At 66.2% G+C, this 26684-nt stretch overlaps 2 protein-coding genes across 2 annotated transcripts; both read left to right on the forward strand.

The window, feature by feature from the left end:
- Nucleotides 1–165: 165 nt before the first annotated feature.
- On the forward strand, nt 166–14002 carry ADAM8 (ADAM metallopeptidase domain 8; the record flags this gene model as incomplete). The annotated part of the gene is given in 27 exon segments (XM_079899992.1): nt 166–408; nt 410–456; nt 1378–1443; nt 2142–2236; nt 3374–3477; nt 4338–4414; nt 4573–4651; nt 4747–4823; nt 4988–5171; nt 5480–5542; nt 5621–5689; nt 5988–6157; nt 6255–6336; nt 6643–6791; nt 6903–7080; nt 7338–7427; nt 7515–7704; nt 7800–7881; nt 8188–8347; nt 8783–8860; nt 9485–9569; nt 10148–10364; nt 10888–11074; nt 11534–11599; nt 11779–11832; nt 13055–13132; nt 13481–14002. Coding segments are annotated over 27 exon segments (3021 nt in total). The 3' UTR covers nt 13532–14002.
- On the forward strand, nt 13709–19560 carry LOC307175153 (uncharacterized protein; the record flags this gene model as incomplete). The annotated part of the gene is given in 8 exon segments (XM_079900020.1): nt 13709–13838; nt 14106–14341; nt 14343–14379; nt 14997–15352; nt 15405–15473; nt 15934–16262; nt 17023–17125; nt 19027–19560. Coding segments are annotated over 8 exon segments (1350 nt in total). The 3' UTR covers nt 19117–19560.
- Between the last annotated feature and the right edge of the window lie 7124 nt (nt 19561–26684).

Here is a 26684-nt window from a genome sequence, read left to right on the forward strand (position 1 = left end):
CAGCCCCAGGTGTGGCCTGCGGTGAATACCTTTGTGCTGCTCTGCCCCCCTCCCAGCCACCCTACCCTTTCCCTGCAGAATTCCACGTGGGTCGTTTTCAAAATTCAGTTCGGACCGCCTGCTCCAGGTGTTCCCCGCCCACCCACCCCCACCCCGCTCTGGCAGATGAGGAACGACAGGGTTCCCCTAGGGGCAGGGGTCGGGCAGCTCCCAACCCCGCTGTTGCCCTGCGGAGGGGGCACCCTGAGCTGGGGGCCTGGACTCAAGCCACAAACTGCTTCCTCTTCTAAGCTGCAGTGCGTGCGGGTGCACCCAAAATGCCACAGTCCGGGCTTCTGCAGCACAGGCTCTGAGCAGAGGCGCCCGCTGGCCCTCCCACCTGGCCCGAGGCCCAGAAGCCCTGCGTCCCTGTCCTGGGCTCTGGGCATTGGGCTTTCCTGAAGGAGACACCTCCGGGTTGCAGGTGTTGACAGCGGGAGGGGAGCGCCCTGTGGGCTTGGGGAGGGGTTCTCTGTGGTGGGGGGCTCTGCGGGCCCACGTTGGTCCTGTAGGTGGGGTGGGGGAGGGGTTCTCTGTGGCAGGGGGGCTCTGCGGGCCCACGTTGGTCCTGTAGGTGGGGGGGAGGGGTTCTCTGTGGCGGGGGGCTCTGCGGGCCCACGTTGGTCCTGTAGGTGGGGTGGGGGAGGGGTTCTCTGTGGCAGGGGGGCTCTGCGGGCCCACGTTGGTCTTGTAGGTGGGGGGGAGGGGTTCTCTGGGGTAGGCGGCTCTGCGGGCCCACGTTGGTCCTGTAGGTGGGGTGGGGGAGGGGTTCTCTGGGGTAGGGGACTCTGCGGGCCCACGTTGGTCCTGTAGGTGGGGTGGGGGAGGGGTTCTCTGGGGTAGGGGACTCTGCGGGCCCACGTTGGTCCTGTAGGTGGGGTGGGGGTGCCGGTGCTGAGCCCCTGCTGCCGAGTTCCCTGTTGAGGTCTGGGCAGCAGAGCGTGTAGTCCCGGCAGCTGGGGTTTTTGCCCAAATAGGGACACGTAGCCTTTGAACTTCTGCTATCCGATAACATGCAATATCAAAAAAGAGAAGTAAAATGGCCAGGAGGATTTGGGGTGGTTCACACGCATCGTTGTGTGAAACACGGTCACGTATGGGCTCAGGGACACAAGCTGCCTGTGCCCCTTGCTCACTGTGGCCCTGGGGGCTTCTGTCACCCACGCCCGAGATACCCCAAAGTGTGTGCAAAGCCCTCCTGCCTTGTTTTCCTTTTTCTGCTGTTCACTTCGGGGGAAATCATGGTCCTTTGAACTTTGATCTCTGGTCTGGACCCACTGTGGGCACCACACCCTTTCACCTGAGGCCTTGACACGCTCTGATGTCCTGCCTTCCCAGGGGCACGTTCAGAGTGAGGCTGGGGTGCCACCGGCCAGCTCAGCTGCAAGAAGCCTGGATCCCCAGGTACCAGGCCAGAGTGGAGTGGTCCCAGCCTGCAGGGCAGGGCAGGGCGGGCAGAAACTGGGGGCTGGGGGCAGCAGCGGGCAGGCAGCTGCAGACTTTGGCCCATAGCGACCGCATCCCAGGGCTGTCCACTGGGCCTCCACATCCGCCCTCTCCACAGAGCAGGGTCTGCTCCCTGAGCCAGGTGGCTGCCCGGCACCTGGCCAGCGGCCCCACCTGTGTGCTCCCCTTGCCCAGTCTCCCCAGTGAGGCCTCAGGAGCCTGGGAGCAGGGCTGCTGGAGCTTGCGCACGCCTCACACGCAGCAGGGCCTCCACTCCCACCCCCACCCCCGGCGGGGCCCCCCGGGCAGCCCCAGCCTGTTTCCTCACCTGCATGGGGGATGCAATTGCAGGAGTGGCCCAGGTTAGTCTGTCCACCTGCCCTGCTTAATTCAGTCCACGTTGACAAAACTGTGTGCTGAACACTGGATACGGGACACTGTCCAGGAGCCCCAGGGGACCAGAAGGAGACCGGGGAGGCGGGGTGGGGGCGGGACCGCGCCCTCAGGTGCCCAGGCCCGGCCCTTCCCGGCCCCGAGGGGCTGATTGGCCACGGGCAGGGGGCTGGTCGCTGGGGCAGGGCGGGGCGCGAGGGCAAGAGCCTCAGAGGCGAGGGCAGGACCAGAGCCAGCCTGAGCACGGAGCACCTTCTCCCCAGCCCCCCGGAACCGTGGGTTCGGATCCGGACCCCGCCCGCACCGCCCACCATGCACGGCCTCGGGCTCCTGCTGCTTGCTGCGCTGTGGCTACAGGGTGAGTGCTGGGCGTCTGGCTCTGGCTGGTCCGGTCGCCTGGCCCCCTGCTCCCTGCGCGGGGCTCTGGGCTGGTCTCTGGGATTCGGCGGCGCACAGGTGGCCAGTCGGTGGGGAGGCCCTGGGCGGTGCACACACGGAAACTTCAAAAGGGAAGTGCGTGGGGAAACGGCCACCTGGGCGTTTTCTGCGTTGGAGGTGGGGACCGGCTGGGACAGAACAGGGTGGAGGACCTGGCTGCTTCGGCCCCATTCCGGGGCTTCGGGAGGATTGCCCACCTCCACGGGGAGCCCCCAGCTTGGCAGGGAGGGGAGGACCGAGGAGCAGTGGCCTGGAGCCGAGGGGTTGGGGGCACCCCAGGGGGTTGTTTTGCCACATGGGGACCTGCCTCTCCTCTGGGGGAACTGACTGTGCTGCTGGCCTTGGCCCCCACCCTAGCTCCTGAGAGCCTCCTGGGGTTCGGGGGGGAGGGCACTTACGGGGCAGGCCCTCTGCACGGCCTTCACTCCGGGAGGTTTGCCAGATAGCCGTTACGGAGACACAACCATTAACACCTTGAAAGAAGGAGAAAAGAGTCACCTGGGGAGTAGGTCTCCATCTCTGGGCCTGGGCTGGGTCCCTGCTGTCTGTTGCTGGATACGGGGCAGCTTCTAGATCTGGGCTGGGTGAACCCTGCGGAACAGGGCTGCCAGTTCCCTGTTAGACGCGGTCACGTGATTAGTTGGGATGAAAAATGTCAGCTCTAAGCGCTGGACGGGCAGACCGGGCCCCCCTCCCCCCGCGTCCCCCACCCCTCCCCCCGCCCAGGGCCTGTGTGTGTCCTCGTTCTGAGGGGGAGGGGGCATCCGGGTCACCCCAGGGTCTGGGAGGCAGCCTGGTGGGCTCCTGGAAGGGCAGGCGCTGGGTGGGGTCTCCGTGCACTGCCAGGCGCAAGTCTGCCCGACCCCACCCAGGGCAGGGGTCCTGCGGCCTCTTTCACGCAGAACCCCACTTGGGCTGGGCAGCCAGGGCTCAGAGTCTGCGGTCCCCACGCTGTCGGGCGATTCCCCAAGAGGAGGTGCCGGCGCACAGCAGGCTGGGAAGGGACCCCCAGGGCGGGAGGGTGCCCTGTGCGCCTGCTGACCCCCCTCTCCTGCAGAGGTTGCCCCCAGGGCCACCCTGCCCCACGTGGAGCAGTACGAGGTGGTGAGGCCCCGGCGCCTGCCAGCACCCCGCACCCGCCGAGCCCTGCCCTTCCACTTGGTAAGCCTGGGCGGGAGGCTGGCCTGGGGGTCCCTCCCTGGCCCCTCAGAGCCCGTTTCTGTCTGTGAGCAGGGTGATAGCTCCCCGTGTGCCCAGCGAGCTGTGAGGGGCCGCCTTCCTCCCTCCCCGCCCCCCCTCCCCGGGCCTCACCTTCTTCTTCCATCCTGCCCACCCTTGGGCAGGGCCACAGCCGCCCCGCCTCGGGGTGGGGGGTGCCGGCCGGGCCGCCCTGTCTTCCTTTCAGGAGCTCCGCCGGCCGCGGCCACTCCCCAGTTTCACTCCAGCGATTAGTCAGACTCCTCCAAGACTGGAGGGGATGGCTCAGCAGGGCGCTAGCTTACGCCTCTCAGGCATTTGGGGCTGGGCTGGGACTCCCCGGGGCGCCTGGGGGCACTTCTGAGACCTGAAGCGTGTGCGCCTGCAGGTGCCCAAGTGTGTGTTGAGGACAGCCCCGTCCTGACCTCAGGGTGCGGGCACAGCGCACGGTGTCCTAGGGGTCAGCTGCGGCTGGGGGCGCCCCGCCAGTCGGGCCCTGGGCTGGAAGGGGCAGGGCCTCGCAGGGGCGGGTCACCTCTGCCGCCTGGGTTCTAAGGCTGCCTGTCAGGGGCTGTGTCCCCCCTCCCCTTGCTTCCCGGTAAGGGGCATTCTTCTTCTCCCCGTGTGGACTTGTGAGGAAACCACCGAGGCCTGAGGCACCCGAGGCGGTTCTGGGTGGAGCTCCCCACCTGCCCACTGCCTCCGGTTCGACCCGAGGCCCCACCTCCCCCTACTGGCCCTGTGCTACCCACCCCCAGGTTTGAGGTGGGCGTGGCTGGGGCAGGGCCCCTCTCTCTGGACCCCTCCCTTTTCTCCCGGCTCAGGGCCTGTACCCGGAGAGTGTGAGCTACGTCCTGGGGGCCCGAGGGCACACCTTCACCCTGCACCTTCGGAAGAACAGGTGAGCAGGGGCCTAAGCCTGCAGTCTGCTCCCATCCCTGCCCCCGACACATCTGTGTCCTGGGCATACAGCTCCCTGGCCCAGCCTCTCCTCCACACCAAAGGTGGCTTCTGGGGCAGGCAGGCGGGGCCCAGAGCATCACGGGGGCTCTTTTCCAGGGACCTGGTGGGCTCGGGCTACGTGGAGACCTACACGGCCGCCGATGGCTCCCAGGTGACAGAGCGGCTACTGAGGCAGGTGTGGCCCCCGAGTGACCCCCCCCCCAAGGCTGGCCGTGGCGGTGTGGGGAGCACGGGCACTGGCGGCGGAGCCCTCACACCCTCCTCCCACAGGACCACTGCTTCTACCAGGGCAACGTGGAGGGGCACCAGGGATCCGCTGCCAGCCTCAGCACCTGTGCCGGCCTCAGGTGGGTGCTGCCGACCAGGCGGGGTGCATCAGGACATCAGGGCCCAGCACTGTCTCACTCTCCAGCGAAGTGAACTGAGGCCAAGAAGGGAGGGATGGGCCGGGGGCACCTGCTGCCCTGGGGTCCCTCGCTAACTCAGAGCCATGGGCTTCCCTCTGCCTCAGGGGCTTCTTCCAGGCCGGCTCCACCATCCACCTGATCGAGCCCCTGGATGGGGGCGGGGAAGAGGGGCAACACGCACTGTACCAGGCACAGCACCTGCAGCAGAAGGCCGGCACCTGCGGGGTCAACGACAGCAGCCTGGAGACCATCCTGGGGCCGCGGGTCTCGGCGGCCCTCAGGCCCCGGGTGAGGGGAGGCCCTGCCCGCTGCTTCCGCGTCCGCTTGGCCCCATGCATCCCCAGACTCCTGAATGCCCTGCAAAGCGGGGGTGCTGCCTGCCGCCCCCGTGGCTGGGGTGGGCCTGGGCCTGGCTGCGCGCTGGCCGCAGAGCCAGCTCCTTAGTCTGTGCCAGAGCCCCCCCCAGCTCCCACCAAGGCTCCCCCAGCGCTGTGGGGCCAGCTCCGGGGCCTGGAGATGCTCCGTGTGCGCAGACGGGCTGAGGACAGGCGGGCTGTGGCTGGGTGGTTGACCGGCTTCTTGTCCCTACTCCTCAGAACTGGCCAGTGCCCCGAGAGACCCGCTACGTGGAGCTGTTCGTGGTCACGGACAGCACAGAGGTGCCGGGGGCAGGGGCGGGGGGTGGGGTGGGTGCAGGTGGGCCGACAGGCTGCAGCTGAGGGTCTACTGTCCTCCAGTTCCAGCGGTTGGGGAGCAGAGAGGCTGTGCGCCAGCGGATGCTGGAGGTGGTCAACCACGTGGACAAGGTGGGGGCCGCTCCGCTCTGGGGGCTTCCTCTCAGCAGGGGCTGCTGGGACCCCGCGGCAGCACACACCCAGCCCAACAGAAACCCCGGTTGTAGAGGCCTGTTGGGGCACCTGGAGAGGAGGAGAGGGCTGGCCATGGGGGGCGCCGGCTGCCAGTAGAACCATCTGCCAGGTGATGGGGGGGCTAGGACTCTGCCCTCGTGACCTGTCCCATCGCAGCGGATGCTGGGGGGACCTCTGGCCCTTGGCTGGCCTCACCGTTGGAACCTGACCCTCGGGGCTCCCTGCCCTCTGGCAGCTTTATCAGGAGCTCAATTTCCGCGTGGTGCTCGTGGGCCTGGAGATGTGGAACGGTGGGGACAAGATTCACGTCAGCACCCAGGCCGACACCACACTGAACAACTTCCTGTCCTGGCGGGTGCGAGACCTGGCGGGGCGGCACCTGCACGACAACGCGCAGCTCATCACGTGAGTGGGCGGAGGGCCACGCTGTCGCCAGGACGAGGGAGCCCCCAGGGGAGGTGGGTTCCGAGTGTCCACGTGCAGACACTGCTCTCTTTCCCAGCGGGGTCGACTTCGCAGGGACCACCGTGGGACTGGCCAGGGTGTCCGCCATGTGCTCCCAGGACTCGGGGGCTGTGAACCAGGTGCGGGGGATCCAGCTGGGTTTGCTGGACAGAGGCTGGAGCTGGCCACTGGGGGGGGGGGGAAGGGAGTGGGGATCAGAGCTTGAGCTGGGGCCTGCGAGGGGGGGCCTCAGGACTCAGGTCCACCTGCTGGTCCCTACGCTGCCCCTGGACACCTGAGCAGCTGCCTCTTCCGAAGGATGCACTGACGCTTTAGGTTTGAAGAAGTGATGCTGGCAGGAGGGACCGCCGAGCCCCTCAGCCTGCTGGGGGCGGGCGGGGGACTGGCCACCAGAGTGACCCCAGCCAGCATGGCCCCTCCTGTAGGACCACAGCCCGAACCCCGTCGGCGTGGCGAGCACCATGGCCCACGAGATGGGCCACAACCTGGGCATGGACCACGACGAGAACATCCAGGACTGCTACTGCGCAGTGCCGCGGAACGGCGGCGGCTGCGTGATGGCGGCCAGCATCGGGTGAGGCTTGGCCCCAGCCAGCCCGCCCGAGGGCCTCCCGCCCAGCAGGGGTGTCCCAGGGCACGGGCGGCTGCCCCCCCCTTCTGATGACAGGGACTCCCCTCCCCGCAGCTCCAGCTTCCCCAGAAAGTTCAGCCACTGCAGCCGGGCTGACCTGGAGACGTTCGTGGAGAAGCCCCAGACGGCCTGCCTGGTAGACGCCCCGGACCCCGACCGGCTGGTGGGCGGCCCCGTGTGTGGGAACCGGTTCCTGGAGCGTGGGGAGCAGTGCGACTGCGGCGCCCCCCAGGTACAGGGCCGGGCCCCGCCACCACCCTCTGCTTTCTGCCCGCTGCCCACATGGGGGGCCGGTCCCCATCCACAGGCTGGGGCGACCGTTCCTGACCCCCGGGCGCCCTGCGCACGCACAGCGGCACCTCCTGTCCTCTGGTACCAAAACGACTGGCAGGGCTCGTGGCGGGGAGTGACCAGACCACCCGAGGGAAGGGCCTGGGGCCAGCCCAGCGTGCAGCCCGCTTAGACCTTCGCTGTTGCCCCCGCCCCCAGGACTGTCAGAACCGCTGCTGCAATGCCAGCACCTGCCTGCTGGCCAAGGGGGCTGAGTGTGCCCACGGCAGCTGCTGCCACGAGTGCAGGGTGAGCCTGGGGTTCTGGGGCACCGCAGCAGGCGTGGGTGTTCGGGCGCCTCCTGTTCCCTGGGTGAGCTCGGCTCTGCTGAACCAGGTGAAGCCGGCCGGAGAGCCGTGCCGCCCTGCAAAGGACCAGTGTGACCTCGGGGAGCACTGCGACGGCCGGCAGCCCATGTGTCCCGAGGACGCCTTCTGGGAGAACGGCACGCCCTGCCCGGGCGGCTACTGCTACAACGGGGCCTGCCCCACGGTGGCCCAGAGGTGCCGGGACTTGTGGGGGCCAGGTGAGGCGGGCATGGGCCCTGGTCATGGGCCCCTCAGGACTGCCAGGGTGGCTGCTGGTCCTGAGTCGGAGCGCTGACCTGCTCCTGCCCCGCAGGCGCTCGGGTTGCCACGGAGACGTGCTACAGCTACAGCATCTCCACAGGCTGCAAGGGCAGTATCCCCCTGGACTTTGGCAGGTGAGCGTCCTCCCGTGGCCCGACTTCCCTGGGTCCAGGGCACGGAATGTTTCCACCAAGAGAGTCCTCTGCACAAAGGAGTCCGGGAGCTGAGTCAGGAGCCTCTCCGGGGGCCTACCTGGCCCTGCAGGACCCCCAGGCCAGAGCATGCTGCCCTTTGGGAGAGTGGGTCACTGTGGCTGGGCCGTGGACCCCTGCGGGTGGACCCAGGGCCTCACCCACAGCTCCTGGTGCGCTGAGCACGGTTGTGAGCACCGCGCAGGGGTCCCCGCGGAGCTGGCTCCACGCACGTCCCTCTGTCCTCAGGGTCAACAGGTGTGGCACTCTGTTCTGTGAGGGGGGGCAGCCCCCGGAGCGGAGTTCCTGCACCCTCACCACCTCCTCGGGTGCTTGCCAGGCTCTCGTCCAGGACAGCAGCAGCGCGTACGAGCCAGTGCCGGAAGGCACCAAGTGTGGCGAGGAGCAGGTGGGCCGGACGCGCCTCGGTTGGGCTGCTGGACCCCAGGGCGAGCTGCTGGGGCCCAGAGCAGGGCGGTGGCGGCTGGAGGAGGGCTCTGTTCTGGGGAGAAACTCGGAAGGCGCATGGGGGGTGCGGGAGAAGACCCTTCTCAGTTAATGGGTTTGAAGACTATTTGTCCTGCTAGCCCTCTGGGGATGGGCGGGGCCAGTCCTCTGTGGCCCTGGTGGCAGCAGAAGGCTGGCCGGGCAGTGCCTCTCCCCGTGGCCAAGGCCGGCCAGTAGATGGGCTGCGCGCGAGGCCACCGGGGGTGTGAAGGCTGTGGCCTGCCCCTCCGAAGCCCAGACACAGGTTTTGGGTCCGCTCTGGTTGATGGTGGAGAGCTGGGGTGCTTCAAGCAGGGGTCTAGACTGGCTGCCTACGGAGACCCCCACTGCCCTCCAGGTTTGCTGGAAAGGCTTCTGCCAGGACCTCCATGTCTACAGATCCAGAAACTGCTCTGCCCGGTGTAGCAACCATGGGGTACGTGGGTCCAGGGGATGGCCTGCCACCAGCCCTTTGGGCTTGAAAGACGCTCAGGCTGTGCTGAGGATAGCCCAGACAAACAGAGGGCAGAGGCTGGTGCCCTGGGGCTGTGCCAGGAGCCTGCTGAGGCCTCCTGAGGCTGGAACTGACAGGGATCTGGGCGTCCCGTGTAGACACGGAAGCCCAGGTTAGTCACAGTGCTGGTGGACATGTGGGCCAGGCCGGTCTGATGTGAAGTGTCCTATTCTGAGCTCTTAGTAACCTGTGCTGTGACGCTGGGGAGGTCAGAGCTCTGAAGGCTTGAAACCGGGGGGCCTGGGGCAGTGCCCTCCCGTGTCCCCGTCTCAGGAGGACAGCCTGCCCCAGAGTTGTCCTGCCCGTCCTGCGGCGATGCCTGCTTTGCTCAGGAAGTCCACAGCGTCCCGTCAGAGCCATCCTCCCTCACCCGGGGAGGGGCTGCTGCCGTCAGCACATCTGACGAAACCTGGGTGGTGGCAGTCCCGGACCCCTAGCTTGTCCTCTGTCAGTAGGGGCCCCAGCAGAGCAGACGGCGCCTCAGTGGGCACTGGGCGGTGCGGCAGGTGGGGGTCTGGAGACCCTGATGCCTTGGTCGTCCCCCAGGTGTGCAACCACAAGGACCAGTGCCACTGCCACCCGGGCTGGGCCCCGCCCTACTGCGCAGAGCTGCTGTCTACCGTGCGCACAGGTAGGCAGGGCCCGCCCCGCCCTGCGCCTTCACACACCTTCGCAAGCCCAGGGGATCTGGCTGCGGGTCCTGCCTTTTCTCAGGCCACCTGGGAGGGGCCGAGAAGGAGGCCGTGTGCCCCTAAACCGTGAGGGGCATGTTGAAGATGTGGCCTTGCAGCCCCCGGCATCTGGACCCCAGGACCCCGAGTCCCCACCTCGGCCCTACAGGAGAAGGGGGGCCCGTCCCAGAGGGAGGGCTGCAGGGGCAACGAGGGACAGCACCAGCTCCTTGCTGGGTGCTCAGCCCCGTCCTGGGCCCGGGAACCTCGGGGCCTCCCACCCCCACAAGTGTCTTCCTCCCCAGCAGTCAGGCCTACAGGGCCTGGCCTGGCTGCACCCACATCACTGAGGGCCTGGGGCTGCCCACCACCAAGCCCTCCAGCTGGTCCCCTGAGAGCCCAGAGTGCTGGCGTCATGTACCGGTTCTCAGGGCCAAGGATCCTCAGGTGGCCCTGGCCTTCGCAGGGGGCCCAGGGCTCAGGGCTGTTGGCGTGGCCAAGGAGGGGGCGCCTTCCTCAGGCCCCTCCTTGGCCCCAGGCTGGCCTGGACATGCGCTAAGCTGCCCGCGGGCCCTCCCAGCCCCTGCTGCCTCGAGGCACATCTGGCCCTGGTGGCACCTGGCCTCCTGTGTCCCCACAGCGTCCCGGAGACGCCTGGTGGGCGTGCTGGTGCCTGTGGCGCTCCTGGTGCCTGTGGCGCTGACCCTGGCAGGCGTGGTCATCTACCGCAAAGCCCGGCGCCCCGTCCGAAGGAGGTGAGTGAGCTCTGGGCTTGCAGGGCGTCAGCGTGTGTGCACAGAGCGAGTCGCCTGCTCGCACTGCTGGAGGGGGAGAACGCACTCTGGGCCCCCTGCCTTCGCTGACACGGGAGCAGGTGTGGGTCATGGTGACAGGTTGGTGATATGGAAACTCAGAGAGGACCCCGTCTCCCCCTTGCACCCCACCGCCCTCGGTGGACAGTGCGCTCTGAGTCTGCCCTGGGCTCTGGGTGTCCCCGGTGCCCACTCTGGGGGGACCTCGACCCCCACGCTGGCCGCAGCAGGACACACTTGCCCAGTGGCCTCCAAGTACCTCCTGCGGGCCCACCTGGACCCCAGAGTCAATGGGGACACGTGAGGCTGCCTCTCCCTCTGCGCGCGGCTGTCACTGGCGCACCCCGACGGGCAGCTGCAGCTGAGTGGGCCTCTGGCCAGGCCAGGGTTCCCACGCCCAGGAGCCCCAAGTCCCTGGGCTGAATCCTGAGGCCAGGAAGCACTGACCCATCTTATTTCTCCCCAGGAATGTGGCGCCCAAGACGGCCATGGGGCTCTCCAACCCCCTGTTCCACGAGGGGCACAGGACACCGGTGAAGGGCAGGGCCCCGGCTCCCACCAGGGGGCCCCCAGAGCCGGGCCTTTCCTCCCACCCCAGCCAGCCACCCAAACCCACGGCTTCCGCGGTGACCCCTAAGTGGCCACCTCCTGCTGTAAGCACTAGGCATCCCCAACGGGTTCCCCAGGCCACCCCCAAAGCTCAGGCCAGGATGCAGTACCCAGTGGCTCAGAGTGGCCACCACGCCCGCCATTTAGAGGCAGAACGAGGCTTTAGAACGAGTGGTCTGAGGACCCGCAGGAGCTGGTGACAGATTGAATCTGAGGCTCGAGGCCTCTGCAAAGTCCACCTCGGGACGGTTTTGAGGCCCAGACGCCCTTGCTGCCATGCAGCACCTCTGTGCGTCCCCAGGGCTGTGGGAAGGGAGCATAACTCAGGGCCCTGCCCAGTGGTGGGGCAGGATGGCGCCCCCTGTGCACACACGGGCCTGTGTTCTTCCCACTCTGGGAGGGGCCGGAACCTTGGGTCCTCATCTGGGTGGGGGCAGCTCCGAAGCCAGGGCTCCCTGGAGGTGGCTGCCCTGAGACCCAGGCTCACGGCCGGCTTCCTGCAGCCTCCAGCCGCTATGTCCAGCCCACCGTCCCCAGTTCCTGTGTATACCCAGCAGGTCCCAGGCCAGGTGAGTGGGGGGCTGGCAGAGGGGCCGTCGAGGTGGCATAGAGCAGATCCTGGGAGGTGGAGGGTCTGGGGCTGGCTTTGGTGGGCCAGGGACCCTCGGGTGGTGGCCACTGCACCCTCAGGGGCCGACATGAACTGAACCCAGGGAAACTGGGGTCCTGACCTCTCCTCCCCTCCCAGCAGCTCAGACCTGCTCCTCCCACCAAGCCCCTCCCGGGGCTGAAGGCCAAGCAGGTGAGAGGACCCCCGGGGGAGGGGCACAGGGGTGTGTGGGGCTGTGGGCTCCATCGTTGTGCTCCCTTTGGTTTGAGGCTTCAGGGGTTTGGGAAGGGTCTCTCCCAAATGTGAGTCACTGCCGCCCCAGCAAGCCCCCTGCCTTTGGGCTTACTCGGGAGGCCCTCCCGCCTGTCCTGAGGTCTGGCCCTGGTGGGTCCCGTTCTTTGCTGGGAGCCCCGCGGGTACTGCCGAGGGTCCTGCGCACCTCTGGACAGGCACACGCACCGCCCGGCAGGCGGGGAGGTCACCTGCTCTGGCAAATTGTGAGGCAGGGAGACCCAGGCTCCTCTCTCCACCCGCCAGGAGCCTGGGGGGCCCGAGGCAGCCTGTCCGCCGCCGGTGTGGAGTCATCACTGGGTTGCATGGTGTCCGCAGGGCTCTAAATCTCAGTAGGGCCCGTCTTCCCTTAGCGGTTAATGTCGTGGGGGTGCATGGAGCAACGCCCGGCTGGTCACTTCCTAAACGGACCCGCGGTGCCTCTGTGAGTGGATCTCGCCTACCACAGCCATTACTGTGGCGTGTGCTTAACGGAGATCCTCTACTTTTTGCTTTTTATTTTGAATTAATTTTAGAGTTACAACGAAGTTACAAAAATAGTCCGTAAAAAAGTCTTAGGAGGGGTTTTGACAGGCCAGACAGGGAAGGGGGTGGGCAGAGAGATTTCTGGCCACGGAACTGGTGGCAGCCAGGGAATTGTGCTGGGGGAGAAAAGTGCAGGCGACTTCTGCCCCTCTGCTCAGCAGGGACCTTCTCGGTGTGCTGGGCCCACCCTGTCCCTCTGGCGCTGGAATGAGCTGCCTGGGCTGAGCAGGGCCTCTGCTGGAGGCCTTCCGTCTCCACTCCAGCCCTGGCCCCGGGAAAGCTGAGATGCAAACCAATGCAAATTCTAGTAGTGGATCCTTTGCTTTAGAGCTTCCGAAGACCCCCACTCTGGCAATTTAAGAGCTTTTCCTGGGTCATGTTGGGGGAGGGGGGAGTTGAGGGAAGAGGGCAGGGCAGTGAGATAAGCCGATGGGCCCAGGAATGGGGGCCTGCCACATCTGGGTTTCATTCGGGGCAGTGGCAGCTGTGGGTGGGGAGGGGGTGGAGCAGAGCAGAGCACCCAGGGAACTTTCTAGAAGGAGCTGGGAAGCTGGCGCCCTGGCCCAGCTGGCTATCAGCTGTGTCTGCCTCCTTCCAGGTCGTCAAGCCAACCTGCACTCCACCGATGCCACCCATCAAGCCCAGGGCCGGAGGGGCCCAGCCTGGACCCACTAAGGTGAGGCCCTCACACACAGGGCAGTGCCCAGCTGGCTGCCTGGGGCACAGCCCTGAGAGGGTGTAACATCCGCCCTCTACTCTGTCAGAGGACTTTTCAGTGCTTGCCGCTTCTTCCAGCTGTTACTGTGTCTTTTTCTCCACTAGTGTTAAGTACAGAAGTCTATTCTTGATAAAGCATCAGCTGTTAATACCCGGGCTGTCTCCACTCGGCTCTGAGCTCTGAGCACAGTCATATCGTTGGATGAACTGAGGATCCAAATTTTAAGAAAAGTAAATGGAAATTAGATTCAGTTGTGCTCTTCGTAGCAGATGGTTTTTAATGTCAGTTCTTTCTTCCTTTTCCAAGGGAGTTGTTGCCCCAAAGGTTGCTCTGAAACCCCCCGTCCAGAGGAGGTGATGGGGCCCGAGCTCAAAGCACCCTGGGGGGCATCTGTGCACCTGTCTGGACGTTACCTGTGATCATGTGACCTCGCCACCAGCACCGACAGACCAGCTGCCTGGCCCCAGGCCCTCCGTCCCCCTCCCTGAGGGCTGGGTCCACTGTGAAAAGTCCTAGCGGAAGAGCCAACTCCTCATGGCAAAGGTCACTCTTCAGCACCCCACGGTCACAGCCCAGGCCCTCTCCGCCCAGGACTCCGTGGTCGGGCCCTCGGCTGCTGTCCTGACCTCAGGAACGGGGGCCAGGCCAGTGCCTCCTCACCCACGTGTGTCTCCCTACTGCCCCTGGTGTCTTGTCTGGGTCTCTGGAAACCTCAGATGCACATTCAGTAGGGCTGAAAACTTTAATGAAGTTTTTGTGTTCTACGATTAAATTATTGATCAAATTCTAAATGACGGGAGATGGGTGGAAAATGTTGCATGCGAAACAATGTGGAATTTATAAGATTTAAGAGTCCAATGCTTGTTAAAATAAAACTTTCCCTTTTCTTCTGAGACTTTATCGTAAGCCCTCCTCTGCTTAAACTAAGCAGCTCGGTCCGCCCGCGCGGAGCTGGCCGCCAGCACCCAAGGTGGCCGGCGCCCCTCCCCTTCCGACCCCGCTCCGGTCTCCCGGCAACGGCCCCGCCCTTCCGCCGCCGTCTCCCGGCTCCACGGTGGGCACCGGCACGCTGGGCGCCGCCAGGCCGAGCCACCCCGGCCGCCGCTGCTGCCCGGCGCCCTCCGTGGCCTCAGAGACGCCTGGCTGGACGCACTGCCGCTCAGCCGCCGCAAAGCGCCACCTGGCCCGGGACTTCAGCGACGGCGGTGAGGGCGGGGCGGCGGCCACGACGGGGCCGGGGGCCGGGGTGACCGCCGGTTGTCCAGGCCGCAGGGCCGCCGCCCGTCAGGCGGTTCCTGGCGCTCTCTGCTCAGGGGAAGAGCGCAGCGGTCATCCCTCCCGGCCAGCAGGAGCCCCGAAGGAGATGTGCCGCTAGTCGGGACGGCCAGGCAAGGGCCGCGGCCCCGGAAGGGTCCCCGCTCTCCGGACTCCCTGCAAAATGCAGACGACCCCAGAGGCAGGGCGTGAGGGACCTCTGGAAGGAGTGGGCAGGACGTGGGAGGGGCGCTGCCTCGATGGCCCCAGAAGGAGGAGGAATGCGGCAAAGCGAGCGGCCAGTTCTGTGTTCAACCTGGCCACGGGAATTCTTCCTGTCCCCGGACCCCGCGTTCCCCGGGGGAGGATGCAGCAGACTGGGGTTCTACTAGCAGCTCCTCTGACACCACGGGCTCTCACAGCCCCCTCCCCTGGGGCGCCCACACCCTGCGGGTGCTCCCCAGAACTTCTCTCCGTCCTCATCCACCTCGGAGGCCCTGGATGACTGATGATTTAAGGAATCCAAGGGCTCTTAGCTCACCTCGCGCCCCTGCCCGCTCCACCCCAGTGATGCTGGCCGAGATTGTGAAGCTCTTCCACCCCCGGCTTGTGGACCTGCACAACTATATCCCCACCCGCAACGCGAACCAGAAGCTCGGCAGCTGGAGCATTCTCAACAGGCGGGGCTTCGCGGCAGGATTTCCGCCCCCGCCTTTTCTGCTGGGGCCCCACTCCTCACTCTCCAAGGCCGTCCTGGACGGCAGCCTCCCCACAGCCCCTCCCAGCCCCTGGGACAACTTTTCAGGCTGTGTCCCTGCTGTGGGTCTCCCTGACACTGTCCAGTCCAACCGGGGGCTCCTGGGGGCCCCCCGCCAAGAGGACAGCACTGGTCAGCTCGACACCCGCTTACGGGGCACCAGCCTTGCCCTCTGACTGCGTGACCACAGCTCTCGCTCAGCCGCCCACCCGCCAACAGTTCTGGGTGACAGGCTCTGCTCAGGCCCAGCAGACACAGCAGTACGTGGGCCCCTGCCTTCGTGGGGCTGTACGTCTGTGGGGAAGACAGATAAATGAAGAGATGGGACCAGTGTCAGCTGTGACAAGTCACATGAGGGACAACAAGGCAGAACCCATGAGGCAGTGACAGTGAACAGAGTGGGGCTGCAGTGGGGAGGGGATGTCACCAAGGGTCCTCGGAGCACACTGCCTGTGGGGGGGACTTATTCTGAGGAGAGAGGGGACTTTGCGGGAGGGGGAGGAGGGGTGGGCTGCCCCCGCCCCCAGAGGCGAGAGGACGGCAGCTGCAGGCGGACGTGGGGAGAGGCCAGGCTCTGAGCACTTTGGAGGTGAGCTAGGAGGACTTCCGCCCAGAACAGAGGAGACTCAGGCAAGAGGATGCGTCCTCCGCAGAGTCTCTGGGACACTTATCGGGGAGGTGGTGGCCCAGGCTGGGACTCACCTGGCCTGAAGGCACAGGGCACCATGTGTCCTGTGACCCCTGATGGGGTGGCCGGGAACGAGACGGCCACGGGTCTCTGTGGGTCCCGGGCCCTCTGCACGGAGGCGAGCCAGCCCTGCCGCCCGGCTCTGCAGGGCGGTCTGCTCTGAGGGCTGTACCCTGCTTCCTCTGTGGGAAAGTCCTCCACAAGCTGGGTTTCTGTGTCTTGGAGGAGGAGATCCGCAAGGTGGTGGCCACCACGCCTGGGGCCATCGAGCCAGTCTTGTGTGCAGTGAGGGGTAAGGTGGAGGCGGGTGAGGACCCGCCCGGCAGGGCTGGACATGTGGGCGCCATCGTACAGCCTTGGAACTGGCTGAGAGTAAAACCAGGAAATAGGTGGGGATGAAGCCGCGGGTCCCCACGGCCCCGGGGCCCAGGCTGCAGTGAAGTCTGGGTCCCCACGGCCCCTTCCAGCCTGACCTGTCTGCTTCCCTTTTCAGAAGCGCTCAGGCCCAGCGTCCCCCAGTGAGCCCCTCCCTGCTCCCTGTCTGTGACTGGGAGACCCAGGCAGGCCTCTTGTCGGCGACAGGAGCAGAGTCGGCCCCTCCTGCCGGTCTCCCTGCACAACGTTTGAACCCTCTGCCAGGGTTCAAACCCTTGGACCCAGGAGCCTCCAGTGGCGACACTGACAGACCACGGGTGGGGCTCACCGCCTCTGCACACGCTGGTAATGGCCAACCGCCCCCCCCCCAACAAGTGGGCACCCCCGGGCCCTGTCCACTGGCCGTGCGGGGTGGCCGTCGTTCAATGGTCACCTCTCCAAACGGGGAAGCCGTTCAGAGGCACCGAGGGCTGCGCCTGGGCACCACGTTAGGCCTGACTGTGCCCCCGTGGCGCTGTGTGGGCTGAGCCCACCACCCCACCACGCCCCTGTGTGCCCCTCTCCCAGCCGGAGGCCCTGAGCTGGCGGTCGGCTTATCTCGCAGGCCTGCCGAGCCCCTCAGCGCCCTCCGGGGCGGAGACCCTTGGGAGTCAGAGGGCTCCAGAGGAGATGGGCTGCTGGGCACACAGAGGGTGGGCCCCATCTCGAGCCCTCTGTGCCCCCAGCCCCACCTCCGCTGGCCCGCGGGCCGAAGGCCCCGGGTTTGCCTTTCAGTCGGGGCCCAGCTGGCGAGCCCTGGCAGCTCCTGGACCCTGGGCTGCAGCAGCTGCTGGAGGAGGAGCAGCAGGTGCTGGGCGTGCTGCAGGAGGCAGTCAAGGTACAGGCCTGGGCGCCCCCAAGCAGCCCGGACTGGTGTGCGGCGAGGTGGCGGGGGGCAGGCGGGGCCCCTGACTGGGACCCACGTTTAGGTGGGTTATTTAAATACAGGACGTTCCGAAGATACCTAGAAGCCCCCATCCCCACGGACTGACCACCCAGCTTCACCAGTTATCAAAGCCTGGGGCCCACGAGCCAGGGGCTGCAGACTCACAGGCGATGCCACCGGATGTGCTGGACAGCAGCCCAGGGGCCATGGGGCCAGGTCAGGGAGCAGAGGCACATCCCTAAGGTGCACACCTGGTTCTGGGACGCAGCCTGGCTCTGGGGGCGCAGCCTCTTCCCCTCTCTCTCACCAAGGGTCTCCAGCATTCCTGGGTTCAGGAGGTGCTCAGGTCCCTTCACTGCCGCACAGCGACCACTGCGTGCTCCCCCAGCACCCTGGGAGCACAGGCTGCATCTTTGGGCCCAAGACAGTGGGGGGTGGGGTGGCTGTGCAGGCTGAACATGTCGGGCCTCAGGGTCCGAGGGGTTGTCAGGAATTGTGATGACAGCACGGTTCCCGAGGGCTGCGCGGATCTCCACTCAGTTTTCTTAAGGAAGCAGGAAAGTGGTGTCATCGCGTGGTTTGCGTGTGTTGGAGAGCAGAGAGGAAGCCATGGTAGGGACGAAGCTGCTCTCTCGCGCCCATGGCCGTGGCTCTGGCCCCTGGGCTAACACAGGGGGCCCTGGCCTCCGTGGGCCCTTGAATAACATGGGTTTGAATGGCGTGTGTGTTTTTCAGTAGATACGCACCACGGCGCTGCACTGTGTGTGCTGCAGACCCAGGGGGCGGGACTGAACGTAGAGCTGTAGGCGGGTTATTGGCTGTGCGGGGGGTGCTGTTTGGCACCTCTAACATCCCGCTGCCACTCCTCGCCGCGTTGTTCAGCTGCCAACTGTGTTTTATTTTATGAAACCCAGAGGGGAAAACCGTTCACCTGCCACTTAAGATAGTGACACAGTTAAGTGCCCTTCCCGTGACTGTCACTGATGTAAGACAAAGCAGGCGGGGGGAGGGCCGTGGAGGGGCCTGGATGTGCCAGGCCGGAGCCTCCCGCGTGGACTGAAATTAGAACTGGACACGCTCAATCGGCGTGCTGCCTCGGGACGCCCCTGGCCTTCGCAGCTTGTCACTGGGGAGAGGTGTGGCCAGGCCGCATGGGCCGGTGGCACACTGGGCCTGCTGGTGCACCCTGTCCAGGGTCCTCGGAGGGGTCTGTCTGCTGCGAGGCCGACGCCCTGCCTCGGCCAGCTGGAGCCATCTGTCCTTGGGCACAGCATCGAGGGGGCAGATGAGCTTTTCGAAATATTCTTTTTCACCTGCTTGAGAGGCGGGCTCTGTGTTCCCAGCAAGGGAGGCTAGCGCCGTGGCCTCCCTTGGAAGGAGGCTCAGCAGGGCCAGCGGCTGCACTGGAGGCAGGACCGCTGAGCAGGGGCGCTGAGTAGGGGCGACCGTCGGTCTTCACGGGAGCGTCTTCTTGGCTGTTTCCCTTCAGAAGTGAGCCCTGCACATGGCGCTGCACCATCAGCAGGCGTGCTCCAAGGACCTGCCCGGGGCCGGGCAGGGGCTGCAGAGCGGATAGGCCGGGAGGCTCCCAGTCTCAGCCCGTGGCTGGCAGGACCCAGGAGTAGGCTGGACGGGATGGGGGAGGGAAGCCAGCCCGTCCCTCTCGTGTCCTGCCCTCCATCACCCTGGGTCCCTCAGGCTCATTTCGGGGACCCACATCGTCTCCGTCCAGGGTGCCCCACTCGAGGGCCTTTGGTCTGACCACTGGCTGTGTGGCCTTGTAGCCCAGGGCTGAAGCTGCCCAGCTCCAGAGGGTGGACACGTGTCCCTCAGGGACGTGTGTTTTCCTGCAGGTCCTGCAGATGAAGGCGGCCAGACTGGAGCACCTGCTGAAGCTGAAGGACCAGCGAATTGGAGCTCGTGCAAGAGACCAGCCCCGGTGACAGAGGGACTCCCAGGGCCAGAGGGGCCACGCTCCCCGTCCACCAGACTCGGACTTTGAACCCACACGGAATCCCCCCAGACCAGGTGCTTCCGGGTGTGGCCGCACACCGTCCAGCAGGCTCAGAGCGCCGCGGGGGCCCGAGCGAGTGTGTCCACAAGCATGAGGCCTGGACCCGTCCCGGCTGCGCGTCTCAGGGCTCCCGGCCGGTGTGGCTCCCCTGCGCCCGAGACTGGTTTGGACGTGAAGACTTGGGTCCGATTCCCCGGAGGCCCTAAGCTGTCCCGTCATCACTGTGTCTGTGAATGTGGAGGGTCTGCGGTGTGCTGTGTGCCGTGGGGGCCCGGGGGCGGCAGCGTTGCTTGTCAGCTCACCTGAAGTCCCCGAGGACCCCGGAGAAAAAGCTCGCTGGGAGGTCGTGTGCCCTGAAGAGAGCCTGTGGGGACCGGCAGAGCCTCGTGGTAATCGCCACGTCTGCTCTGGAGGCCGGGGGGTCAGAGCGGAGCCAGGACCTGTGCGACGGGCCTCACCCAGGCCACGTGGGGCCCCTGGCCCTGGACGGGGACTTCAGGGCGGTGGGTGGGTGTGGCTAGGGGGGGCTGGGGGTGGGGACAGGGGCTGCATCCTGCTGGCTTCCGTGTCCTGGCATCCAGGCTGGGGGCTGGGGGGCACCCCAGGGCCTTGCTTCTGCTTCCCGCCCACTGACTCACATCCTGGGCCCCTGCAGGGTTTCAGGAAGTGGCGTCAGAGCTGAAAACCTCTGTCAGGGTTTCAGGGCTGCTTCCAGCTCTGAGTCAGCCTGCATCCTCCCTGAGTCAGACTGCGCGGCCGCGGCCCCATGGCCCAGGTCAGGGCCGTGGCGCTCCGAGGGCGGGCTCCGAGGCCCTTGCGGGGAGAATCAGGGCTTGAGCTCCCTAGAAGCACAGCTGAGGCCGAGGACCTGCTCCCTCCGGGAGGGGCCCTGCCTCCGGGAGAGCCTGGACGGGGCCATCTCTGAGGGTTGCCCTGGACACAGCCTCAGGGGGCAGCACGTTGCGGTGGGGTAGCAGCCCTGCCTGTGGAGCCAGGACCGCAGGATCCGTGTGCTGGGTCTTCCAGACTGCCAGCCGCGGGGTTCCGGGCCACAAGCAGCCCCTACTGATTCCTAGTGTCAGGAGCTGGCAGGCCGACGGAGATGAGCTCCCGCAGCCCGGAGCTCACAGTGTCTTGCCAGCTGGGCAGGAGTCTGGGTGTGGTGCGGGCTCCCGCAGCCTCCCTCCACCTCAGGGTACAGCCAGGGGCTGCCACTGTGTTCCAGGGCCAGACACCCAGACGCGCACACGCAGGAGGCTGGCTGGCCCTTTGTTGAAGCAGGAGCCTGCAGTGGGCATCGCACATGTGCCTGTGTCAAGGAGTGCCCATGTGCTCGCTCACCAGCGGAGGTGGCCATGGGGCTGGCCCGGAGGCTGGGCTTTGGAGACAGAGGGTGGAGCTTGGGAAACATAGCCCAGGGCACAGGGCTGCCCTGACAGGGACCCTGGGAGCAGGTGCTGAGCTGCAGGGGCCAGAGGTGGGCCCCGGATCGCTGGCCTGCAGACGAGCCCACAGGTGGCCCCTGCAGGGGTCCCAGCCAGAGCCCCCGCCCTACTCCAGCTTCGCGGGGCCTTAAGCCCAGGGCTGGGGCTGGGAGCAGGCAGGGGACTCACCGTGGGGCACGAGGCGGGGAGACCTCAGAAGGGGCTGGGCCACCAGCAGGGGCAGGAATGCAGAGGAGCAGCCCAAGTAGGGTCGGGCTCGGGGCGCATCGGCAGGGCCTGATTCGGGGGCCCTGGAGGGAGGCCCCTGACCTGGCTGGTGGGCCTGGGGGACGTGTGACGGGCAGTGGATCTGAGTCCTGCTGGGTCACAGGCAGAGCTGGCTCAGGCCTGGGTCCCGGGGGAGAAGCAGAGGCGGGGCTCTCTCTGGAAGAACACGAGAAGGCCGCCCGCTGGTCTATCCCTTGGGCGCCGCTGTTGTGCTCTCACCGTTGCTGGCTGTGGACTCAAGGCAGCTCTCTGGTTCGGTCACTCCAGCTTTCTCCGGCTGTGAACTGTGCGGCGCAGAGACTGCCGGGCAGTTAGCAGGGAGGTAAGGCCAGGCTGCCCTCCCCCAGCCCAGGAAGCAGACCCCAAGCCCTGGTAAGTGTCTCCGTGGCGCAAGGTGGACGCTTGGGCACTTGGTGCGTCGTCTGACAGAGCTTTCTGCACGTGTTAAGTACTTCATAATTTAAAAAGCATTTTTAAGGGGAAAACCTTAGGAGGCACAGAGGTGTAAATGAGGTCCTGAGGGCCCAGCAGTGACACTATCCGCCCAGGGTGGGTCGAGGTCAGTGGGCAGCCCGGGCTTCCCCAACCTTTGTGAAATGGGAAAGTGGAGGTGCCCGGGGCAGCCGCGCCCACACTGCCCAGGAGCGGCGCCGGGCTGGCCCGAGGGCGACTCCGCGTGGCCGGGACAGAAATTGCGCCTTCCCGACCCTCCTTCAAAAGCGGTAACACGCCGAGTCCTGCAAGGAACCACCACCCTCTCCTGTGCGCGCTGTCTAGCGGCCGAGAGCCAGAGAGCGGGATGGAGCAGGGAAATGTGAGGCCTGGGGTGGGGGCGGGGTGCGCCCCCCAGAAATAGAGCCGGGTGGGGAGATGAAAACAGAGCCTGACGTGTGGGAGCGGGGGCCACGGAAGCCCACCACACCTGACTCCCGAGTAAAGGCGTGAAGAAAATGAGGGGCTGGCGGCTCAGGCAGAGGAGCAGCCAGTACTAGGGCATCTCGAGCAGGGCTCCGTGCTGGGGCTGCGGGGCGGGGAGGGCAGAGGGCCTGAGGCTGAGAGGCGGAGGCTGGCGCTGTTCAGGCAGGGCCACCGTGGCCACCGTGGCCACCGGGCAGCAGGAGGCACCTGACAGCCCTGGGGGGCAAAGCCCTGAGAAGTCAGGTTCCGGGGGGAGCCTGGGAGGCATCACTAACGCGGCACGTTTAGAGAGTTCCAGAAGACGGGAGGGCGGGTGCTCCACCAAAGGGCCCCGGAGCCATCACGCGGGGTTGGTGGGGGCCGAACCCTGGGCTCTCGGCTCCCCCGGGGCATCAAGGCTGAGCGAGCTCGCCAGGCAGTGTTTCCGAGCTGTGAGGTAGGGCAGCCGGCCTGACGTTGCGCGTGCATTAAACATGCTGTGACGCCTAGAAAACACCTTTCAGGGAAAAACACCCTAGACACGCAAAACGTACGAGAAGTGAACCGGTGACGGGGAGCTTCCAGAAAACTGACTTAGAGGTTCAGCCAGAACACGGTCTGTTTAGCTCAAGGTTGTGATTGAATTCAGGTAGTAAATTAAGCAGAGCGGAGTGCAATCGACTGAGATTAGAAATGAAGGCGCGGAGAAGACGCAGGAAAGGACGCGTGAGCATGTTGGGACAATGGCCGCTGCCCCGAGGGCCACCAGGCCCTCAGCACCCACAGGCCTGGGGCTCCAGGCCCCTCTGGCGCCCCCGCCGCTGCCACGGGATTGCGGGGGGAGGTGGGGGAAGCTGCCCTGGAAGGGACGTGGCTCGCGCGTAGAAAGTGATAAAAAGATGCCCAGAGAGCAGGCTGGCGGAAACCCGCACGATTCACAGCGATGGCCCCCGGGGGGCAGAATGGTCGCTTCTGTATTGTCAACAGTCATAGCAACATGTTGTTCTGTAATGGGGAAAAAATGAGAATAATGGCTCTAACAAGCTCGCCTGAGAGAGACAGGCCTGCTGCTGCGCCCCACGTACGCTTGACATCAATCCCCTCATAAACCCTGAAAAGGACACACTTGTTAAGAGAGAGAAGCTCCCTCAGAACCAGCCAGCGGGGTGGCCGAGGGCCTGGTCCGTCTCTTGGCCTTCAGCCCTGCTGGGCCTCACCCACCAGCGAAAATGGGACCGTCCAGGAGAGGGTTGTTGGGAGTCCAGGGGCCAGAGCAGCCCTGGCCTCACCCCAGGGGAGGCGTGAGGACCCCGGGCTCTGATCCCACCGCCGCCCCCCAGGTGTTCTGGGGGGGGTGTCTTTGTTCCCGCAGTGTAACAGGCCACATGGTGCGATGAAGTGGTACCTGCCCTCTGTGACCCCCACTCCACCCGTCAAGTCAGCTGAGTGGCCATCCAGGCAGAGGGCATGCCCACAGGGCAAGGAGGGTGGGCAGGGGCCGTGCAGGGCTGGGTGGGGGTGTGGCATGTCTGGACACCTTCACTGCCAGTCACCTGGGCTGCCACCGCCCCCCCCCCAGACCCCTGGCCCCGGATGACAGCATGCCGCCCACCCTGCTCGCTGGGTGCAGCCACACAGGGGCAGCTGGCCGGTGGGTGTTGAGCCCTCTCTGGGCTCCCAGAGGAAGCCCAGCCTCACAGGCCAGGCCCCGGGAGAGACCAAGCATTCCTCGCCGGCCCCCGCAGCCCCTTCACCACTGCGAGGTCACAGCCCCAAACCCACAGGCCCTCACACATGTGCTCACACACACGTGCGTGCACACTCGGCCCCCGGGGCCCCCCCTCTATTCCCACCGCCTGTGGCCCTGGCTCTGACCTTCCGGGCTGGGCGCTCCTCTGTGACCCACGGCTGCCCGAAGCAGGGGGTCTCGGGACGCCCCCCCAAGTGTGGCCCTTAGCCTGGCAGCTAGGATAGGTCAGCCCCAGCCCAGCCCCCTCCCAGGTCAGGGGCAGCGAGTCCACGGGGGCGGCTCAGCTGGGGGCTCCCACCCGCCCGGCCCAGCCCAGCAGCTTCTCCATCCAGGATTGTGGGAAGGGGCCCCTGGAGCCGAGAGGATGTTGGTTCCAGCTTAGGCTGCCCTTGTCCTTGGGAAGCGAGGCTCCCCCGCTGGCCTGGGCCTCGGTTTCCTCCTCAGCCGCGGGGGCCAGCGCTGAGGGAAGCAGGAGGTGCCCAGTCTCAGGCTGTGCCCTCACCCGCAGCGCTCCCCACCCCTCACTGACCCCCAGGCCTCTACTAAGGGGCCCTCGGTACCTGCGGGGACCCAGAGGGGCCTTGGGTCAGGGACGCTGAGCTGGCCTGAGGAGCGCTGTCTGCCTGTGGGTCAGCCAGCTGGGGGCCCAGGAGACTGCCACGGGCAGCAGCCGCCACTGAAGTTGACAGGTCCCTCCCCAAACCTGGAGCCCAGCCCCTTGAGAAAGAGACCCCCGGCCCCTGGGTCATGGACAGCAGTGACCGTGCGGGGGCCGGGGGCTGGGGACCTGGGCCGAGCCTGGGGTCCAGGCCCAGGGCCGGTGGGCAGGGCCGAGTGTGCGTGCGAGCCTGTGTGACAAGCCCAGCGGCCCAGGCTCTGGGCCGGTGGCCGGGGGTGGGGCTGTCAGGTCAGCAGTCTGGAAAAGGCGGCCCCAGTCCTCCCTCGGGTTGGGGGTCCTGGGAAGGCCAAGGGTGCCCTGGGAAGGGCCGTCTATGCCGCGGCCTTGAAGGGCGGAGGGCAGTTCCCATGGCCGGGCAAGTGTTCCGGATCCGCCCCGGAGAGGGGAGAGAAAATAACCAGAAGCCGAGATTATCTCCCCAGCAAGGGAGCTGCTCAGACACAACCTTGAAACCCCGACAGGAGGCTGGGGGGGGGGCCTGGGTCCAGGCTTAACTCCTTGTCTTCCGTCCCGGCCCTTCCTCAGAGCCTCCAGGCCCAGCCTGGCCCACGCATGGGTCCCGCCTGGGGACCCAGCGCCCACAGGGGCTTCCCACAGGTGCCCAGGGCCACTGGGGCCTCTGACCGCGGTCATGCTGGCTGCACGGCCCTCCCAACCGGGCCGGGCTCAGGCTCTCGGCGCCAGAAGCCCCGAGCCCAGGAGGCCCCAGAAGCCACAGGAGTCTCGGCCCGGACCTGGTTTCCCGTCCCCCCACCTCTCCAGGCCCACGTCCTCTCCACAAACAGGGTGTAGGGACACCAGATTGAGCAAATAAAAATCCAGGGCACCCAGTTAAAGTCCAGTTTCAGACCAACAACGCGTAATTCTCCCTGTGGCCACGCTCCCCATGTTACCACATGTTCTCCACCACGAGGACCTCAGGCCGCCGGGATTTGCACCCCCTGCTCTTCGAGGGGCCTTGGAGAGGTTTCCAGTCTGAGGACACTGCCGTTCCAGTCCGTCTGGGGCAGTCCCTCTTGGGTGGACAGACACCGGGGAGTGGAATTGCCACGTCACAGGGCGGACACCGCTTCAACCTGCTGTCTCCGGACGGGTTGGCCATTTTCAGAGCCTCCTTTGATAGGTGGGGAAACTGAGGCCAGGAGAGGCGGCCTGCACAGCACGTGTGAGCTGCCACCAGGCCTCAGCCGCGCCCTGGGGAGGGGCTGCTGACCTTGCCTTGCCTGCCCCTTGGGGTGGGGAGCGCCAGGGGATAATAACCCAGGGAATGCAGGTCAGGTTGGGGCACAGGGCAGGATTGGGGTGCAGGACAGCTTGGGGTACAGGGCAGAGGCCAAGGTCTCTGTTCCGCAGGCCACCCTCTCTGGGAGCCCACCAAGGGTTAATGTCGGCTGCCTCCTGGTGGCTGGGAACTTTGGCTTGAGCTGGCGGACAGCTGTGGGGACCCCCCCCCAGGAATGGAGCAACGGGAGGGAGTGAGCAGTCCTGAAGGACACCCCTTATCACCAGTCAATTCCATGCCAAGCACGTCCTCCAGGGCCGGCAAGGATACTTTCTGTCTTGTGGGCAAACGGCGGGCCAGGCCCAGCATGTTTTGTGTTCCAGGGGCCGCTCGTGGTGCCTCTGCACCCAGGGTTTGGCTGGACCCAGCAGGGGGCCCTGCCCCAGGGGACAGGGACCACGACGCAGCGCCCAGGGTTGTGTGGACGCCAGAGCGGGCAAACAGGAAGGCTTCCCGCAGTGGGGTCCGGCCAGCAGCTGCAGAAGTGAGGGGCAGGACCCTGTGTCCCTTGTCCAGCCGCCCTGGAATCCAGCTGCTGTGTCTGCCCAGGGGGGACCGTCCTCACCACTTAGGGAGGGGGCTGGACCTGGCAGGCATTGCTCTACTCGGCTCCTACAAAAATCTGACGTGGGCGGGGGGGTGGTCCCTGAACGGGTCTGCGGCCAGAGCGCAGGAAGGGGCAGCCCGGGGGCCTGGGTTCCTGCTCTGGGCTCGGGTCCCACTGAAAGCCCTGAGGGGCCGCACAGCGCCTTGAGGCAGGGCGAGCACTTGGGATGCACCCGCTGGGCAGCGAGCCGGCCTCAGCGCCCTCTGGCTGGGGCCTTCCTGCCCTCGGCCGTGCAGGAAGCTGGCCCTGAGTCCCCTCCTTCACCTTCAGAGGCCACAGAGCAAGCCCTCCAGGGGCTGAGACCCCAAGGGTCTGGGCCCTCCAGGGGTCCAGGTGGGCTGGATGGGACTGAAACCTGCTGTGGAAGGCAGGCCCAGCCCCTCAGCCGCCCCCTCCCTCTGCCTAGCTCTACGTGGCAGCCTGAGGGGGGCTCCTGGACACACAGTCTACTCCCTGCCACCCTTGGGGAAACACAGACAGTGGGTCCAGCCCCCTCACCCCAGCTGGCCTCCCACCCGAGCCCCCCAGGCTCCCGCTGGTAGAGGGGCAGCTACCCCCACTGCCGGAGAG

The sequence above is a fragment of the Stenella coeruleoalba genome (genome assembly GCF_951394435.1).
Source record: "Stenella coeruleoalba genome assembly, chromosome: 16".
Lineage (NCBI taxonomy): Eukaryota > Metazoa > Chordata > Mammalia > Artiodactyla > Delphinidae > Stenella > Stenella coeruleoalba.